Source organism: Hippocampus comes, unplaced genomic scaffold, assembly GCF_001891065.2.
Source record: "Hippocampus comes isolate QL1 unplaced genomic scaffold, H_comes_QL1_v1.1 scaffold111, whole genome shotgun sequence".
Lineage (NCBI taxonomy): Eukaryota > Metazoa > Chordata > Actinopteri > Syngnathiformes > Syngnathidae > Hippocampus > Hippocampus comes.
This window is the reverse complement of record NW_017805698.1, coordinates 1,395,593-1,416,473: the sequence shown is the minus strand read 5'-3', so window position 1 is coordinate 1,416,473 and position 20,881 is coordinate 1,395,593. Positions and strand designations below refer to the sequence as shown.

Below are 20,881 nucleotides of genomic sequence, written 5' to 3'. Positions count from 1 at the left end.
TGTGTGTGTGTGTGTGTGTGTGTGTGTGTGTGTGTGTGTGTGTGTGTGTGTGTGTGTGTGTGTGTGTGTGCGCGCGTGTGCGTGTCAGTGTGATGAAGGGTGATATTGGCAAGCGAAATCTTTCTCCAATAATAAGTCATCTTTAAATGACAGCGTCGTAAAGCATTAGGAGAGCCGAGTGGAGGAGCCCTGCGAGAGCTTTGTTAGCCAGATAAATGTTTCTGCCCTGTTGGCCTCCCGTCCGTGTCACTTCTAATCAACAACAGTGGCTGTTTGCTGCAACAGGTGCCGCCACACCTCCGGAGAATAATAAATGAATCCAACCTAAACCGGTGGTGGGAAAACAGGGTGAGTCTTTTGGCCAAAATGGAAGGCCAATTTACTTTGTAACTTGAATTATATCAACAATGTAAATGTTTCTGGAACCAATCACATTCCAAATCTTCTTGATGGGTTCTGTATCTTTCCGTCCTCTGATTGGTCTGTCAGAGCAAAATGTGTTTCAGCCTCTGGTGTATTTTATTGTTTTATTGTGTGTTTTATATCTTGTCTACACATGTCAAGTTACATACTTTCCGCCATTTAAGATCATTTATTTGTTCTGTCTGTAACTATAAGTCACTGGCATAGACAGATTAACAAGGATAAATTATTTGTTCTATATACAGAATTTTTAGACCTATTAAGTGAAACAACAATTTCCTGCGGAACACCTTAAAGTTAAGAGTTCTCATGGCACACTAATGTGCCCCGGCGCACCAGGTGGAAATCACTGCTATACACAGTATCTCCACTGATATATACAGTCAACATGCCATATATCATTTCTAAATAACCTAACTTTAAAGATGGGATTTAGTCACACAAAATGTACCAAAATTATGGTTTGCTACATTTATAATGTCCCCCCCATCCCCACTTCCATTGGCCCTAACATAGCTTAATTGGAGCCAAGTAATTTACCACTGACAGGATCAATATGAAGAATCAAAGGAGGAAACAGGCCATTTTCATTACTTAGCACAGTTCAATAGAGGAAGCCATTGCAGTGATCAGTTGTTTTCAGGAAAGCTGAGAACCTGTCACGGGACAGTGACCCCTTTTGCCAGTCATTCTTCAAAGTAGATTGGTGATTATAAGTGAACCAATGAACGATAGGAATGATCAATAAAATAGCCATTTACTTCAATGACATCATTAAAAGCATTCATTCAAGACAGCATGTTAAGTGCTTGGAAATCAATTGAATTTTGTTAGGGGCACGGTGAGCGACTGGTTAGCATGTCCGCTTCACAGTGCAGAGGTGCAGGGTTTGACTCTGGCTCCAGCCTTCACTGTGTGGAGTTTACATGTGGCTGCGTGGGTTTTCTCTGGGTACTCCGGTTTCCTCCCACTTTCCAAAAACATGCATGGCAGGTTAATGGAACACTCTAAATTGTCCCTAGTTGTGAGTGTGAGCACGAATGGTTGTTTGTCTGTCTTTGCCCTGTGATTGGTTGGCAACAAATTCAGAGTGTTCAGGTTTTTGGGGAGCTGGAGCCGACATCCAAGGTGAATTGGCGCAAAAAACTCCGCCCTATATTGGTTGCCAGTCACTCAGTATTACAGCGATAGCAAAGTCAAGTACCGGTACCATGTTTAACATGTAGACAACCAAATGACTGCATGAACAGCAACTAAAGAAACGCAAGACTGAGCGGTGGAAGAAGACATGCAGGCTGAGGTAAACAGCTCTGTACTGGATGTTTTTTTTTGTAGGCACAGAAAGCTAGGTGTCTGGTTGCCTTCCATTAATTTGCAGCCATCTGACAAGATGCATGTATGGCTTACTAGCCAAATGACTGTACCTGTCCGAAGGTATTATCTGGATAACATCGAATAACGTAATTTCATTACATAATCAAATTAAACCTGGTAAAAAAGGAACATCATGACATTGCTTATCCTAAATTTGCATGCATGCAATACGTCATTAAAATCTCAGTTCAACAATCTCCATTTCAAAAAATATATTTCGCCCACAACCGCATTGACTGTTAAACAATTAGATGCTTTGAATCACTTTTTGAAGTGTAGCAATATCTGCATTCAAGAATATGCCAAGAGCACCATGCCACCAAAATAAACGAGAATGATTTCGAACTGAATATGTGGATTAATCAGAAATATTTCATGAACAAATTATTCATAGACATGACGTGGAATATATGTGGTATAATCATTTTGACGAATATATTTGTTGAGTACACGCACGTACACGCACCACAGTATTATGTCTGATACGTTTGTCATTTTCCAGGCACCGGCGGTTTCTGAGCTTGAACACTCTCCCCATAAGCCTATCTGCAATAAATCTTAACAGAATTTACGTGCCTGTCTACAGAGCATTAATAAAATGTGCTCTGGCAACTCTTAAGTGTGAGTGGGTGTGTGTGCGCGTATTTATACTCCATCTGCTGTATAAAGTCTATTTGCATACACTCAGTAGCCAACGAGTCACTGCCACTGGAAAGAGCTTGATTTACAGATTCAGACAGCATATTTGTTGGGAAGTGGTCTCGGTCCTCTATTATAGAAATAGGAAGGTTGCCTTAACATTTACAAATGTTCTGCAAGATTTGGGAATTTGTCGGTGGGAATTTATGCCAGGAAAGTTCTTACACACCAAACTCAAACATCCATGCTTTTATGGACCTTTTTTTTTCTATCTACACGTCCCTCCTAAAATCTTCTGCCATTAAATTAAGTGAGAGTGAATTTATGACTGCCATTTTTACTGCCAAGATACACTATATTACCGGAGTGTTTTGCTCCCATTACGGTCATTTGCATTAGGATGGTGAAGGACATGCACTAGCTCCAATGAGAAGACTCGGTTTTGATGTGATTTTCTCTGAGCTTAAACAATACAAAACCTACATAGGTAATATTTTTAGATTATTTAGTAATTCAATCTGAAGTAGTTTTATGGACATACTGGAACAAATTCTTGATACGACATGGGGCTTTTTTGTTATAAATTAATAATTAGACGTCAGGCCTATGGCTTCCTCCCTCAGTCCAAAAACATGCAACATATCTTTATGACAGACTAAATTATTGCTGTGAACGTGAGTGTGAGTGGTTACGTAGATTGTCGAGGGTTTCAAATTCTTAATCAGAGTCATCCAGACACGGCTACAGTAATCTTTCACCTTGACCCTGAACTGGACACATGACATAAAATTGATTGTTGGATGGGAATGGTCGGACAACTTTAATCATGAACCCCTGCTCACCAACCTCCACTACCAGTTGAACCAAATTTTTTGCACCATTTGGTACACTGCATTATTAGGCGCAATATTAATAAATGGGTCTAGTGGATTATTTAAAAAAAAAAAAAAAATTGAACATTGCTCGTCAATCTAGTGACCAGTGTTTGGGTTATTACTTTGGCTAATGCTAAATGCTATCTTGTTTGACAGTTCAACACCTGTTAAGAAGTTAATGCACTCACCAGGTACACCATCTTCCTCGTTCACTAGAACCCATTTTTTTTTTTTTTTTTTTTTTTTGCTTGGTTACGGCAGCTATTGAAAGCTGGCTGTGTTGTTTAATGCAGATTCATAATATCGGTATGTGATTAAAACATAAAAGATCCAATTGTACATAACACACAGTATTTTCTGTCATTAGGTGAGAATAAATCATGAGCAGTGCTGCAGGGCTGAATACATGCATGATTGCGCACACAGCTAATGATGATCAGGGAATGACCTGTCATTTTATACATCACAGGAAGCAGCAAGAAGGATCGAGTTACAGTGGTGAAGCCTGGGGCTTTGCTTTGAGTGTAAGGACTGCAGATAGTTTCAACACGCTTGGCTTTCAAGGAGTTCAGATAAAGGATTGTGGTGATAAACCTGTGGAATTTCCAAGCACACACACAATTTATGCACATATTTTTTCATAACAGGGTCTCCTGAAAATAAGAATGTGGTTGACAAAATAGTATTCAATTGAATTCCTACCATGAGAGCCATTAAAGGCAAAGAATTGCCCCACACCCCCATTTTACCAGTTGCCCACTAATTAATTTTGTCTGAGCTAGTTGCATTTAACATTTAACATGCTATTCTGTTTATATATATATATATATATATATATATATTTATGTGTTGTGTTTCTCGTTTTACAAATGGCTATATATATATATATATATATATATATATATATATAAAATTGCATCAATTTCATGTCTGTCACCTGCAGGCAAAAATCATTTGGTGCTGTGGCAGATTTTGTTGACAGTTACACTAATGGCTATTCGCTGCCTCAGCCGTCCCATCCCGAGGCGATCCCAGGCCATCAGGGAAACATTGTTTCTTCAGCGTGTCGCAAGAGAATCATATGCATACAAAAACTGCAAAGCCTAAACTGGTGAATGGTGACCCATCTCCGATATCCCTGTGTTTACATTTCGGGGGTTAGACTGAACTCACCTTTATTTATGGAGCACTTTCAATACTAATTAAAAAAAAAAAAATACAGTCTGGAACTGCTACAATTTGACAACAATTCTAGCGACATCAAAATTTTGTTTAATTTAAAACTTTCACTTTGTAAAGGTGCCATTATTGACACAGTTTATCATGATGCAGAATTAAACATTGTACACATAGAACCAGTGAAATTGATAAAATATACAGATGGACATTTTGAGTCTGCAAAATAATTTAATCCTACAACATATGATCACAATTTTACATTTATACAGAGTGCATGGCTAAATTTTCATTTGTAATTCAACGTCAAGAAACAGAATTTTTATGCAGCGCTTAACAAGACTTTCATTTTTCTGTGTACAGAACACATCACACAAAAATACAGCAGTGTTGCATTTTACACGGAATCGATTTGTTTCTTGAATTTTGACATTTTCAGACTTTTTCAGCTGAATTTTTCTTGGGCGTGTTCAATCCTATAATTTTCAGAGACATGATGGGGTTGTGCCAACAGTACTACTTATTACTACTGCGACCAAAAAGAGGGAACATTGCTAACCCAGTCATTGCTACCACCTGATGAAAGTGGCTCCACAATATTCAAAGAAGACAACGGCAAAATACAACACAGGAGACAAATACCTAAGCGACCTACAACGACAACAGGAACAATTGCAAAATAATAACATCTTGATTATTTTACCAACAAACTAGATGCTATTTAACAAAAAAAAGTCCTGAAACATTACAGATGCTTAGTAATGGAAAAGTAAATCCAACATATTGTGTGTTCCACCTTGAACAATCCACCTTAATGAAGACTTTTTGTCAGATCATTAAACAAGTGTCCCGAGGACTAATTGATGGCCTGGTTGGATCAATGATGACAAGTGCTGACAAACAATCCAACAGGAGAAACAATCTTTTCCTCTCTCATCTAACCACCTGCAGGAGCAGACTGGTCGAACAAATGTCAAGCATCAGTGACAGTTATTGTAGAGTGTGTGTGTATGTATGTGTATTGTGTGTGTGTATATATATATATATATATATATATATGTATGAATATATATATATGAATGAATATGAATGTATATATGTATGAATATATATATAAAGCCTACATGGAACGCCATAACCAGGTGGCTGGCATAGTCTACCGAAACATCTGTGCAGAGTATGGACTGGAGTGATGGGAATTCCGGCTCCTTTTAGAAAGCCGGTTCTTTTGGCTCAGCTTTCGGCTTCCAAATGGCTCCTCAGTTTTTTTGTTGCTTAAATTAATTTACTACCAAAAATCATGTAAAATTATGTGTAAAATGAATTACTAATGTAAAAAATATACATTATATCAAATATTTATGATTTATATGGCTTTATTTATATTCTTCTGAACATACTCAACATGGAGTGCTACAAAAAATAAATTACAAAGTACAAAAACAAAGACCTATCTCAAAACAAGGTCAACAAAAAGTTCCAATCTCTGATGGTGTATATTTAGAAGCTTTTAACTATTTTCAGTAAAACAACATAAGTAAGCTTTGATTACCACACAACAAATTATAAATTAAAATTATATATATATATATATACACACACACACACACACACACACACACACACAATGCATTTCTGATTGAGTATAACATATCAGTTCATAATCATGGTCTAAAATACCCACAATATCTTTTTTTTTTAATGTTACCAACAAAATAAAATCCTCTCTCTGTGATTGCAAAGAGGTTCCATGCGTCATCCCATCAATTTTCGATTCTTTCATCCCGTTGTTTTGCTTTTGGCCCTTAATGCAACTTTTAGCCTAACCCTTGATGTTTATTTTTTTTCCATCTTTTTTAAAAACTACTTTGTCAGTCCCTGCAATTGGAAACAAAATGTCAGTGCATCTGTTTGATCGCTAACGCTGGTGGGGTTAGACTGCTGTACTATATTTCATTATAGCAGTATTTTATTGGGCATTGAGCAGTATTATTGTATCGTATGACTGAATACATCGTTAACTTTGTTGTTGTAGAGTATTATATTGGTCTGTTCAATATCGCCACAAATCTATGGCAACCGGGCTTTATAAGCAAATTCTAAGCACACAAGCCTCCAAGAAGTCCTAAAAAAAACCCCAAAACAACACCAATACAACATTGAAATACTGCATACAATGAAGAATAATCTTTTCTGATGCTCCATTCTTTTCAATATGCAGATATTTAGCGAGGATTTACAGACATTTTAGTAGCATACGTCAAATCATGTGATTACAGACATCATTTGTGTCATATAGATTCACATATAAAGGACTGAAATGCTTGGAAAATGAAACATTTGTAAAACACGACATACATTATAATTCTTTCACAGAAAAGTTGAACACCAGACATTATTTGGTGACTATATGTATCTCATATGTAACCATCTACTTTGGTCACGGTTTGTTCGCATGAGGTCTGGATGAGGATTTACTGCAAATGTAATGTTTGGTGTTTTAAGAGCTTAATTGTGAATACAAGAAAAAATCCATCTACTATAACTTATATGTTCAGTATTACATACTGGTATATCTGTATAACATGGATAACGGTACTAAACATATTATTGCTCTATTCATAAACTAACTCTTTGTCGATGCAAATGGAACTCAGGACAAGTTGATATACTATATAGTGCAGCACTGTGCAAAAAATATAGACCAACTCTAAGCATTGTTGTTTTAATTATCTTAATTGTCAGCAATCATTTTGCTTTTGAACAACTTTGCTCGCCAGATTATGCAGAGAAGTCGGATTCATAATTCTACATTCATAGCATTTAATAGAGATACGGTGCATGTGCTAAGGAAGAAACCATTGCATCCACAGAAAGGCGCAGATATAGGAATTTACTTAATTTCTGTCCAGCAATGCCATCAATAGTCAGAATCACTAAGGCACCAGACGCCACAAATCTGAAAGTAACAAGCAGGTGGACAATTAACACAAATATAACGTGCCGCTTTTTTCACCCTTTTATTAGCACTTGACGTTGTAGTTATGCTATACACTGTTGTCATTATTAAATTGGTAAAACAATACATAAATGCTGCTTGTGACTTTTGCACATTATTGTATTTTACTCTTGCTCAACACAAACACATAATACGTGTGTCATCAAAGTTCCAGGACTGGCGGCACAAAATATATTTTCAAATTGCAATCTTGGTTTTCCCCTTCAAAGTAATCTCCATGGAGTCGAACACATGTTCTCAGCCTTCTCTGCCGCGTGTTCATGCACTCTTGGAAGGATTGGTCCTGGATCCTCCACAGTTGACATCACGGCCATCTTGATGCTGCCCACATTTTCAAAACGGGTCCCCTTAATGACTCCTTGCGTTTTGAGCCTGGGGGAAAAATGAGATAAAAATTCCATGGAGCCAGGTCAGGTAAGTCCTCATGGGGATTTTCCTCTGAGCCATGAACTTTTGGATGGCACTGTGAGCAGGTGCGTTGTCATGGTGAAGCAGTCACGAATTGGCTTGGTACCACTCTTGCATCGCCTGGAATCTCTTTGTAGACTTGGTGGTTTATCTTCTGGCCCACAATGAATAGGGAAACTAGTTTGGGTTTGAAATCTAGCTCTTGTGACACGGCTCCCGGAACTTTTCTGACACACTTTGTCGACACACCACAGAGACAGAGACATTTCCTTGGTATAGTATTGCACTATTCTCAAAACCCACCTAAATTAGAAGAATAAGTATGTCAACTTCCCTTTGATCACATGTAAATAGTGGCACTTAACTATGACTGTAGTGAGAATATTCCTTTAAAACATGATGCTTGACGCAATTGGTCAACAGTCACCTCTCCGGTTGGAGGGAAGGAATACTCAATACGGAGGAGGCATCAGATGTTCCAAAGTCAAGTAAGGATCCTTCATGATTGGTTGCCACCACACTGGAAGCTTGAGTTCATGAGGAGAAAACCGACCATTCGGTTTGGACAATACATTTTGATTCATGGAATATTCTCTGCTACACACAATAGGAATACAGACAGCAAAACAACACCCTTCATTTACAATGAAATTGGCCATTTGACCATTGGAATTGTAGACTCAGAAGATTGTTCCAATCTCCAATTCCTCAGGTCTTACCTTTGAAGCGTTCCAACCAGTCGTGGAAACATTCTTGACTTTTGGAACCCTAACATTATTAGCATCAAATAAAATATGTAGGGTCACGTGGAAGCCATCGTAGATCTCTATTGGTTTGAATCCTAGTGTGGCAGTAGTGACTTTTCTTGGTGCTGTGCCTTTTACTGCCTAGTTTTCATCTTGAAACTCCTCCGGACTTGACACTTCATCATTACTTAGGACCTCTCTGTTGGTGAAGGTCGCTGCGAGGGATGCACCGAGTGCTTGTTTGACGGGCGTCATCTCTGAGAGGATGATATTATCATGGCTCACCAGTGTGGCCTTGTCCATGATCTCCTTGCTGTGTTTGGAGACCACAGCATCGAAGAAGTCATACTTATGTGACAGTGTGCCACTTTCGAATATGTACTTTGTCAGGTAGGAAAATACCACATTTGCCAAAAAGGATGCCACCATGGCCGCTGTCTTGAATGGGAATCTCTGCTGGACAAAATACTCGACGTCACCGGTGAGGTGGTGAATCTTCTCCTGGATCACCCATCCAGGGTAATAGATGAAGGGAGGAAGTTTTAAATAGGGTTCGCCTCCGCCAATTCGGAGCAAAAGTCCAAAGACGTAGGCAGCCACTGAGCCGTAGGTATTTGTTCCTTTGACGAAAAGGACACTGAGAAGTTGGGGAAAGACTATGACATAGACCAGGTCCGAGCTCAGGTACCACAGGCCATATACTGTTCCTGTTAACAAAGCCATGGCTGTGGCAAGGGCTCCGAACACGAAGATAGTGAGACGCATCACCCAGACAATCTCACGATCCGAAGCCTAGGGCATAATTAGAGAAGGATCAACGGAATATGTATCCATCAAGTCCTGGATGAGATATTTGTTTGACTTGGCTCATTGGTTAGATTGATATGGAGTGATTTGACTACTCTATCAAAAATAATGAACATAGTGTATTTTCATGATTTAAGACAAGACATATAAGTAACAAACTGAAACTGCTACATGAATGACGACATACAGTATTACTGGTGCAAAGACTTTGTGCAAAATGCTCCAATTTGTAACAACCGGATCGCGGTCTTACCGACTGTCGAAATGCAAGTTGATAGATGTTCCTGGCAAACATGGAGCTGGCCGAGAGAATGGAGGAATCTGCGGATGACATGACGGCAGCTGACACTGCTCCCAGGCCAAAGAAGGAGATGTAAGGTGGGCAGAGGTGCTGTAGCACAATGGGAAGGATCATGTCGGATTCGTCTTTATCCTTTGGAGGGAGGGCCCCATAAGACGTCTGGTTCCAGTCTAGAGATGAAGATGAACATTTGAACTGCATTTGTGATCATGTTTGCAGGAGTCAGCAAATTGTAGTGGATTTGTGGTGTAGAGGGCTGTGGAATTCATTATGTACAATACTGTATTGCAATTCAGTAAGTCATTAACAGCAAGCACCATATTAATATTACAATACCTGCCCCGATGGAAGATGATAAAGTTGGTAGATTACATTGCTCGTACACTGTATGTTAAAATAAGCATAAATTTGAGGTTCTAATTTTACAGTGACTGTACGATAGGTGTAAGCTGGCTTGCAGGTTTGACTCCACTGCTGTTCTCTGACTTTCTTTACTCTCCCAGCTTGTGACGTATTTTCTATGCCACGTTTTGAAAATTAATTTCATTCTGTAGAGGTGTACATTCTCCAAACAAGCAAAGGTTGGTTAATGCTGCATGGTTATACAGTACATGAAACAGCTTCAGACGAGCTGGATTAATTAGCTCGTCTTCAGATGTAATATTCACTAAATGTACGTGTTTTGATGGCTCTGTGCATGCCGTGGCCCGATGCTTCTGCCACTTGTTTACCCTCGAGTCACAGTTGGCGTCTACATTTACACATCTGATGTAAGCTTGGATGCTGTAAACAACCCCGCGCGGCAACATTTTTCCTTTGATTGAAATGTCCTTTTGTGATGAAGGTTGTGATTCCTGGATTGTTTTGTGATAATTCATTATGACTGAGAGATTTTGACATGTTCATATTCTTCCTAAATTTGAATTTGAGAGAGGATGGTATAGAGCAATGATTCCCAACTAGTGTGCCCTGGCACACCCGTTGAGCGACACCCGTGCAAACTTCCACCATGGTACAGCGCCAATGGGCAAGGTAACTGGCAAATGACACAGAAGTTCATTCATTTTCTCCAGAAATGTTCAAAGTAATTTTTTTCAAACTCCCATTCCATCCTTTAAGAATACCTCAGTTCAGATGAAAGCAAACTAAGGACCCAGCACATATGGCAGTGTGTATTTACCAGTGGATGCCCCTATAGCTCCTATGAGGATGGAAGGAACTGCCATGACCAAACAGCCGAAAGCAGCGAGGAAGGAAAGGACCTGGGCGTAGGTAGCTGAAGAGGCAGAAAGAACCCGTTGAAAATAGACCTGCCAGGGAATCCCCCCCAACATCTAGAAACAGAAATACAATTGTATTCACGTCTTATAGAGTTTTTTATCACATGAAGTACGATAATTGCAATTGCTCCCGCCCCCAAAATAAACATCAATCCTATAGAGATTTACTGGTTGGCATGATGGATCTTCCTGAAGCCAGGTATACTGTAACTTACCAGCAAACAGAAATTATCTGCCCAGAGCCATTTGTCTCCAGGGTCAATTTTCCCCAGCCAGGGTGACTGGTGGATTGCCTCCTTGGCTGTCACGCTGATGTCTGACACGGCAGGATTGGACAATGCAAAAGGCACACTGATCCACTGATGGTCAGATGACATCGAATGAAAATATCGCAACAGTTAATTGATAATCTGTGTCATGTTTCTGGCATTTTGTTTGACTGTGGAACTCACCAAACCCACAAAGATGCAGAAGAGCTGAACTACGTCTGTGTAAGCAACAGAGTAGAGTCCTCCCAGAAGAGTGTAGAAGATCGCAATCAGGGCTGAGATCACGACTGACATGTTGATGTTTATGTCCACGATCACACTCAGAGTGGCCCCTGTGGGACAATATTGTTAAAAAGAAACTCGTCAATATCAGTATTTACCAACTTTTATCGCGACGAAACACATATTCTTGAAGATAAATCTCACAGAACACCAAACAACTATGTCCCCCTCCCCACCAAAATTTATATATGATTATATGACATTTGTAGCAAATCAATAATTTTCGTATCAATTAAGTGAAGAGGGATAAATTTACACAGTACATCTAATGATCACACAAATGCGCGGTGACATAGTGGTCGCAAATCACTGGTCTAGACAGATAGTATTTAAAAATCACCTACCCAAGGCAGATAAAATGGCTGCAGACCAGAAGATTTCACCCATGACAGCAGGGATGAAAAGCAGACCCCCCATCCTCTTTCCATAGAGCTGTTGGAAAGGATCCAGCATTGTGACATAGCCACGGGATCGCATGGGTTTGGCAAAAAAAAGACCACCTGGAATAAATTAGAAATGATGTCACGACAGATCATTGTAAAATGTGTATATTAAAGGACTTGACACAACTCAAACACCTTACTAACTAATGGCTTGGGACAAATGGAAGCCACATGCGTCACTATTACCCAGAACCTTGTATTTATCTCAGCCAATCATCAAAACATGTACTGCAATGCCTTGCCGGAATCGAACCTTGCACCATGAGGCGGACGTGCTAACCAGTCATCCACAGTACCGCTTGTATTTTTTTAGATGAAAAAACAAATGCTTTGATTTAACTGACATGTCATATTAGCTTCTGGGCCCTGGGGTCACCTGATGGTCAGTTAGGAAGGAGATCATTTCGACGTACTTAAAGTTTAAAGTGCTTTATTAGCAATAAACATTGTTATTATTATTTATTTATTTTTTTTAATAGACGGAAGTAGCCTGAACCCGAGTATAGCCTATTGGCTATTAAAAAAGTGCTATAAATTAAACAAAGATTTGTACTGGAACACTTGTAAAAATTATGAAAGACTTAATAGCCTGAACTTGAACATATAGACCTGGCCTGGTATACACAGAACGTGCTGTAAATGAAACAAAGCCTGTCTGGGGACACTTTAATTGAAAGAGGACAATACTTAAATTAAATAGCCTATAAAATGCTTTAAATGTAACAACTGAGGACACTTTTACTTTAAGAGGAATTTAAAAAAATGAAACACGTGTAAACTTGTGTGTATACATCTTCAAGGCTGAACTTACTGAACTACAGAAAACCACAGAAAAAGTTCTCTGACAAACTTTCCCCTTTGCTTTATAGTTCCAAACACACGGTCAAACCAAGGATTTGCCTCCTCCCATTCTCGTCAATATTTTTGTTGCCGTTTCCACTTTTGAGGATGCGGTGGAGTCTCGGGAGTATCCGTTGTAGTTGACATTTTTATAACTTGCGGTGCGGCCTGATCAGGACAGGCAGCGGCAGCGCAAAGGGGCTGGGCTGCCTGCGTGCAGGCAGACATACAGAGGATTTGGCACAGAGCAGGGCGAATGCAACAAATTGACAGCGGTTAACCTATTTTTACAATTGTAAAACAGTTACGATTGGTAAAATGTTTTCTGCCCTGTGAATGCTTTTTAACCAACCAGTAAGGAGCGAGCCTAATTACACATGGTAAATAGTAGATGTTACCTAGAACAAGGCTGAGAGCGTAGCCGAAGGGTGCTTGGGCCCAAGCCAAGCCATAGTCAGGCAAGTAGACATACTCAGCTGTCCCATTGATGTAGCCTCCACCCACCCAAGTAGCTGGAAAAAAAAAGACACGATTGGTTGTTTCACCACCATTGGTTGTTTCTATGGTAACAAAGTGGGTCTACTCACCGGTCATTGTGAATACACCCACAAACAAACCAATGTCCCGGCCACCGACCATGATGCTCTCACTCCGGTCGCCGCCATCACCCACTCCGGAATTCTTGTTCTTCCACGCCGCCCAAATGCCCACGAACAGAATCACCAGATAAAAAACCACAATGGCCACTATACCCTCAACATGGACGGTCATCTTGGTCCGTGTCTTCAAGTGCTCATTGAGAAAACTACTGCACAACAGACAAAAAGAAATGGAAGAAAGAAATATAGATTGACAGTTCTACATGTATTCAGTCCAAATATATACGTCACCTTTAATAGCGGTCAAGGATGACTTAATGTTTTGAGACAAGTTCTCTTAATAAGTATAGCAAGAAACCCAACCCTGCTCAAAAAGTGTGCTCACATAAGAACAAGAGCACACCATTTTCACATCACAAATAAACATTAACTGCACATGAGGTCCACAGCCAGTGACTCTAACACCCAATGTGAAAAGCAAGCTTTTTTTTCCCCTCAGTGAACAAAAAACACTTTTTATCGTAAAATCTAATTAATTTGATGCAAACAACAAAACACACCAACTTTTTTGCTTGTGCACATTGACCAATGTCCTTTGGAATCAATGGACCACATTTGTGGGGGTATTTTACACTATTGTATGCGTGTAGAACATAGTTCGAAAAGGTATTTCAAGGTTTTCTAATATCTTGTGCACTGTGTATATAATCCCTTATTACAAAATGCATCGAAGAAAGACAACTTAATAAAATGCTTTCTGTAAATATTTTGGTTTATTTAACTAACATGAAAAAATTGAACATTTCTGATGCTTGCACAATATGATGCACATCATTTACAATCTCTTTCAGCAATTGCAGTGCAAATTAACCCCCGCTATAAAACACATTCCTTTTCTATTATAACTCTTATATTATTATTGGAAAAAAGTTCAATTTTATATCTTGCTCCTCAAAATGAAGACACACAACAAAGGTTTGAACTCTCATATGCTGCAGATGAGGCTACAAAAATATATATTTTGCCATTAAAATGTAAATTTCCTTGTAGTTCTATGGCTAATGCATTTCTTTTCACCCTTTAATTTTATGAACAAAATCCAAAATGGACATGGAGCAATTCAGAATCCATTAAATATTTAGCTTTTAAGAAAAAGACCCACATAGTTTTCTTTAGTTGTGTACATTTTAGTTAAGTAAAATGGAATATGATCTGATTGATTCAATCCAAGAGAGAAGTTACGATAGAGCTATTGTTTGAACTCCAATGTGCCGCAGCCTAAGAATCAGACCTGAGTCGCAGCTCCTTGTTACGCCGACCTTGTGATTTCTCAGGTGCGGCAAAACACGATTGATCCATGTTTAAAATCAACATTTGTCACTTTGGCTACTTGTAGACCAACACATAACAGCTCAGGAAGTGGAAAATAAAGTGAAATCATCAGCTCACCTTTTTCTTTCAAGGAATATGAATGACTTGACGCCCACAGTCAAAAGCAGGAATAAGGAGGTTCCAAAATTGTATCAAAGTTGCCTGATGGACAGAAGTTATATTTCACCTTGCACTGGTGTTGAAAGTCCAAGCCCGATTATCTTACAGTGTTTTGAAGTCTCCAAATCCCTGGCACATCTGTGGGAAATACGAGTGTGTGTGTGTGTGTGTGTGTGTGTGTGTGTGTGTGTGTGTGTGTGTGTGAGTGGGAAATACGTGTGTGAGTGAGAAAAAAAAGAGAAAGAGAGAGAGAGAGAGAGAGAGAGAGAGAGAGAGAAAGAGAGAGAGAGAGAGAAAGAGAGAGAGAGATGGGGAGGGAGTGAGAGAGAGGAAAAGGTGGGTGGGGGTGGTTTGTCGTGGGTGTGGAGATGAATGGGAGTGGTGGGTTTATTGGATGCTGTCAGGGTGGGTAGATGCTGGATGAATGTCTTCCAGGGTAGGACCAAAATAGCACCTAATAGAGAGTGGCGTGACGCACAGCCTTGTCTGCAAAGCATAGAGAGTGGCGTGACGCCCAGCCTTGTCTGCAAAGCTTTCCAATATGTGAACATCATATTGGCAACAGGATGAAATGTTCACTTGGTTACTTTTCAGCCTTGATTCATAATCACTGGACTGGCCTCGCTTGCTCAACTATGTCAAAGCACTCGCAATACTCTGGTTATAAAATGGTCAAGTTGAATGATTTGCGTGTCCATGTTCCCAATTTTATGGGCCACTTTAAGTCAGCAGCTGTGAATCAATCGTTTTAGATCCGCACCACGAAGTCTTAGGTTTAACACTTAAGTTCAGAGCACTGAATGTCATGTCAGAGAATTTATGAGGTGGTGGTAATGGGAGAAAACAATGGCTTGACTCTTATTTGGGTGGGTCGTGTGTGCTACAGGTGGTTAGTCAATGTTCTTTCTTGAAGACACTACTTGCAACACTGTAAAAAAAATAACAATAAAGTAGTTGGTCATCATTTGTTTACACTCAATCAGGGATGCTAACTCATTGTACCAGGCGATGAAATAATAGTGGGCTGTTGTTTTGTTTTTATTCTCCCAACTAATTTTAAGCAAACCTTTCAGCTGATCAGTTCAGAGTTTTGGTCCATATGACTACAGTATTTGTCTTGGGAAACAATTGGGCAGTGGTGGCCAAGTAGATAAGATTGCTTGCCTCCGTGTAGACACTTGTTCAAAACCATCCACCCACAACACTGCTGGGGAAACACTACTGCGGTGTCTTTGAGCAAGGCAGTGATACCCCAAACTTCTCCCGCTTCAGTGTGTGGCACTAACGGTGTGTGCAGTTTTTACTGCTGTGATGGGTCGAATTCAGAGGTAACGTTTTGTGGCTGTGTATATGCATGACATATACAGCTAAAGACGATTCTTCTTTTAATTAGTGGCTTGTCTGGGATCAAAAACTAAACATACTGCAATACGTAATTTTCTGGTCACTATTTCAAGCTTGTTAATATGGCTACATTTGTAGAGGCTTTCAAACGGAAAATGACAGAACTGATTCTTTTAATTGGAAAAAGGTGAATGACTGTTTTATACTTTTTATTGCTTCATCTGTTGATCAAAGTTCCGATTACAAAGCTGCGCAGGAGGCCATTCTTTGTTTTGATGATGAAGTGCATGCCACAGACTGTCAACAACAATTTCGGACACCGAAAAAGAATGAGTCTCAGTCTGGTGGAGTTTGCAAGAGAGAGGCAACGCAGTTAAAGATCGAGATGACTCGAAAAATGTCATTCTGTTGGAGCTGTTCAAGCGTTGTGTGCATGACAAGTTCACTCAGAAGTCAACCATTAGACAAAATCACCAGGCACCGATGCCAAAATCATTTCACATAAACTCACTTGCCTCCAAAGCAGAACTTGCAAACTGTCTAGTTTGTTGCTTTGTTGGGAAGTTCACTGACTGGGAAACTTCTGGTCCTTTTTGCAAAGCTCTTCTATAATGGGAGGTGCCAAATCGGTTTTGGGAGGTGCCAAATAGGTTTAGGCCTTTAATTCAAAGAGAGTTGTGTCTGCTTGATGAAAACGTGTCGTGTTGAAAGGTGTGCAATATAACCAACGAGATGGAAAAGTGTGGTGAATGGAAAACACTGGTCGCGTTATCCATAAAAGCATGTTAAGTAGACATCTGCAGCCCTATCGATGAGAGACGAGAGGAATCAGGTTAAACATAAACATATACATATATATATATATATATATATATATATATATATATATATATATAGTACAATGATTGGGTCAGTGAAACAAAATTATATGCATCAAGAAAATAATAGATGAAATGATGGCATTTAAGGGACACACTTTAATGTTGTCCAATGACGTGGTGAAGTAAACCACCCAAAACAAATCTACATGAATATTTTTCCTGATCTTACCGAGCTACAAAGTATTCCTAAAACGGTATATATATATATATATATATATATATAGTACAATGATTGGGTCAGTGAAACAAAATTATATGCATCAAGAAAATGATAGATGAAATGATGGCATTTAAGGGACACACTTTAATGTTGTCCAATGACGTGGTGAAGTAAACCACCCAAAACAAATCTACATGAATATTTTTCCTGATCTTACCGAGCTACAAAGTATTCCTAAAACGGACAGTATTAAGCAGTATGCAGTGTCTTTCGGATTGTATTTCAATCTAAATACCAGAATAAAATGAGCGCTTCAACAGTACTGTTACAGCAGTACAACTTGGGTGGCGAAATGCTGCCCACTGGTGGTACTTTACCCACGTTGCAGTGTGATGGGCTGAGTTTCTCCTGAAAAGTTCACTTGACTGTTGTCATTCAGTACTGTATTTCAGTTCCATGTGATGCTTAGGTGAGCTGGTGTTAAACATGATTTCCACACAAACATTATACATAATTATTCAGTCTGTAACCACTGCTGGAGGCCGAGCAAAGTGAGGGTGCACGATTGCCCTTGAGAGCCTCTGTAGGATTATAGGGAGGAGCCGCTGGACAAGTGTTGTTGATGTAAGGAGGAGGGGATGACGGCTGACTCCTTTGCCTTTGGGGACGCCTCTGCGGCCGCGCACCGCTGCTGCTCCAGCACAGGACCAGTCCTCCACACAAACTGAGGCAGGCTGATGCGTAACCGAGATACACCGCCAGGCCGATCTCGTATTTCATGCCACTTGGAAGGAAGGGGTCATAGAAATCTGTGATGACATCATTGGTGGTCCAGGACACCGTGGTCAAGCAGAGTAAACCGGCACAGAGAAAACATATCCCTCCGCTCATGACTAAGGGGGACTTGATTAATGAGCCTTGGGCAAAGTAGGTGCACTTCATCCCCATCACAGAAACCACAATTGCCAGGACGGAGGTGACACAGGAGAGCACCATGAGTGCACGGGCAGCCTAATTATGAGGAACAAAAAAACATTTTACGCAACATGATTCTTTTCAGCTTGATTCTAATGAAGAAACTTACAAGCTCTAACTAAAGTGTACAGAGGCAGTACTGTACCTGCATGTCCTGTGGCAGCGCCAGTAAAGATCTATACAGCTCACACTGATAGATGCCCGTGCTGTGCCATACACATTCCATCCACAGGCCTTTCATGTAGGCAGTGGCCGTGATGATGTTTGAACCGATGTAGGCTGAGCATCGCCAGTGTGGGAGCAGAGTGGCAGCTACAGTTCCCACAAACCCAAGCAGGCTCAAGACGAAACCGAGGAGCTGGACTGCAGTGTTGGCCATGTTTGACTCACGTGTAAGGACTCCCAAGCTGCAAAGTTCCACATGTAGTTTCAAATGCCAAGCAGATGATGAGCACAGAAGGATATTGGTAAGTGCATTCACCAACTACAACGTCAGCTACATGTGCATAATCTAACAATGTCTATGAAAAATGTTGTCGATGCATTGTTTCACAACACTTTTAGAGAGGTATTAAATCGAGTAATGTGTTTATTATTGTGGGTGACATTTGCAGTGTAGTACGACTGCATATTGAGACACATTGTTTCTGCACTGTGGCTGTCTTCTACATTTTACGGCAATACTGTATGCACCATTTTCAATGCCGCTTGTCCTCTTTGGGGTTGCGGGTGAGCTGGAGCCAGGCCAATCGCAGATCATATATAGACTTCACACTCACATTCACACCGATGGACAATTCAAAGTCTTCAATTGACAACATTCATGTTTTTGGAACGTCGGAGGCAGCCAGAGTGAAAAACACCAGCACAAGAAGAACATGCAAATTACATACAGGGAAGGCGGTGTTCGGATTTAAACCTATGAACTGAGCGGCAGACATGCTAAATTCTAGTCCACTGTGCTACCTCGAATGTGACGCTGAATAAAATAATAATTGATGGGGGTGGACTCTACCTCTCACTCTTAGCTGGGTTTGGGTTTCAATCATTTGTCATTCTGTACAGGATAAATGGTTTAAGAAAACATTAGGACACCTTTCAGTATGATTAATTTCAGTTTGACACAACAAATCTTCAACATTACAACAGGTGCTCAATCTGTACCTCGATGACAATACCCCAACAGTGCATTTGCATTCGGTAAAATGTTTCATACAGCTGTCATTTTACTGGATGGGCGAACCTACTTATATCTAAAATACAGAAAAAAGGCTATATGGACTAAAAAGTACCTTTGACGACAGATGCATTTTTTGAGTCCCTCAGGCTTGTAGATGTACTTGACTCTTCCAGTTAAGGACACTGTCCCCGGTAGTACAGTGAATTCCAGCGAGCTTACATTTCGTCACGGACTCTGAGCTATTCCTCAAGTGTGAAGCGAAGGAGCTGAGACTATTCTGGCATCAGTCTCCGCTGAGTGGCAGGTGTCTGCATCTGTAACTAATGAGAGCAGTGTTCAGTTTAAAGCTTCTCTCAGGAGGGCACGCTACTCTAGTCTATTGCTAACATCCTCACCCCCGCCTCCGGAGAGAAGAAATTAAACATTGACAGAAACCAGCCAAGCTTGGATTACTGTACTGATACAAACCACAAACTTTGAAAATGCTCACACTTATAAAGGTGGTGTTCAAGTATTATGCCCCCTGCTAAAGTCTGACCGATAGTATCATTTCTGATATGATGTGACACGAGCTCACCTCGCACTTGCTGTGGGAATTTCACAGCAGCACAACTCGCTCAGTTAAGTTAAGCATTTACCTCCTGCTGCGTGTTTTGAACAAAAGGTCAAGGAGAAAAGAATCTTGAGAAATGACTCGGTAGTTTCACAACAGTGGCAAGCTAAATTTGGCACCTGCCAAAATGTTGTTAGCACTTTCAAAGAGGAATATCACATTCTGTATAAAGTTCATCGCGCTCAGTTAAATGATATAACGCATATTTGTACAATCGTTCAACAACTAGAACAGGGGTCCCCAACCTTTTTTGCCCCAAGGACCGGTTTAAATCAGACAATATTTTCAGGGACCGGCATTTAAGGTGTGGCGAATTAATACAACAAAATAATATGGTATGAGCTGCATGAAAACTGTGGTGTTTTCGAAATATAATAATAAACACAAGGAGCGTCTAATCTGGCCGCAACACTCTTATCGCTCTGGTAATGTTTAATGCCTTCAAAATATGATACAACGCAAATTCAAAGTGCATGAAAATGACGACTCACCACAGCCCCCGAGCTTGATTTTCTGCAATCAGACAGTCCCATCTCGGGGTAATAGGAGACAATGACACCTCAAGTGTGTGGTTTATGTCCAGTCTACTTCGTAATTTTGTTTTAGTCGCCGTTGCTGCAGAAACTCCCCACTTCACACAGGTAGGATGTCGGAAATAGCAACAGTGCTATTGTGGCGATCTCAGAGTATTCAGCCATAACTTTGATCCAGTAGTTTCGAACGTACTTTTAAGGCCGCCGTCATTTGCGATCTCCA

General features: G+C 40.1%; 2 protein-coding genes across 4 annotated transcripts; both read right to left on the bottom strand.

The window, feature by feature from the left end:
• Window positions 1-6,542: 6,542 nt before the first annotated feature.
• Window positions 6,543-15,176, bottom strand: LOC109523245 (high-affinity choline transporter 1-like). Its single transcript, XM_019882262.1, has 9 exons — window positions 14,931-15,176; window positions 13,470-13,690; window positions 13,281-13,394; window positions 11,944-12,099; window positions 11,501-11,649; window positions 11,264-11,407; window positions 10,949-11,102; window positions 9,721-9,938; window positions 6,543-9,452 (listed from the first exon to the last, which is right to left on the bottom strand). The coding sequence occupies exons 2-9, from the start codon at window positions 13,651-13,653 to the stop codon at window positions 8,802-8,804; spliced, it is 1,770 nt and encodes a 589-aa protein (XP_019737821.1). The 5' UTR covers window positions 13,654-13,690; window positions 14,931-15,176; the 3' UTR covers window positions 6,543-8,801.
• A 2,293-nt stretch (window positions 15,177-17,469) lies between these two features.
• On the bottom strand, window positions 17,470-20,157 carry LOC109523244 (claudin-14-like). 3 transcript variants are annotated; one of them, XM_019882259.1, is made up of 4 exons: window positions 20,090-20,157; window positions 19,625-19,832; window positions 18,478-18,739; window positions 17,470-18,368 (listed from the first exon to the last, which is right to left on the bottom strand). In XM_019882259.1, exons 3-4 carry the CDS (start codon window positions 18,709-18,711, stop codon window positions 17,862-17,864), a joined length of 741 nt encoding a protein of 246 aa, XP_019737818.1. In that variant the 5' UTR covers window positions 18,712-18,739; window positions 19,625-19,832; window positions 20,090-20,157; the 3' UTR covers window positions 17,470-17,861. The 3 variants fall into 3 exon arrangements, with proteins under 3 accessions (XP_019737818.1, XP_019737819.1, XP_019737817.1); XM_019882260.1 differs by lacking the exon at window positions 20,090-20,157 and adding an exon at window positions 20,003-20,068; XM_019882258.1 differs by lacking the exon at window positions 20,090-20,157 and adding an exon at window positions 19,908-19,995.
• Window positions 20,158-20,881: the final 724 nt, after the last annotated feature.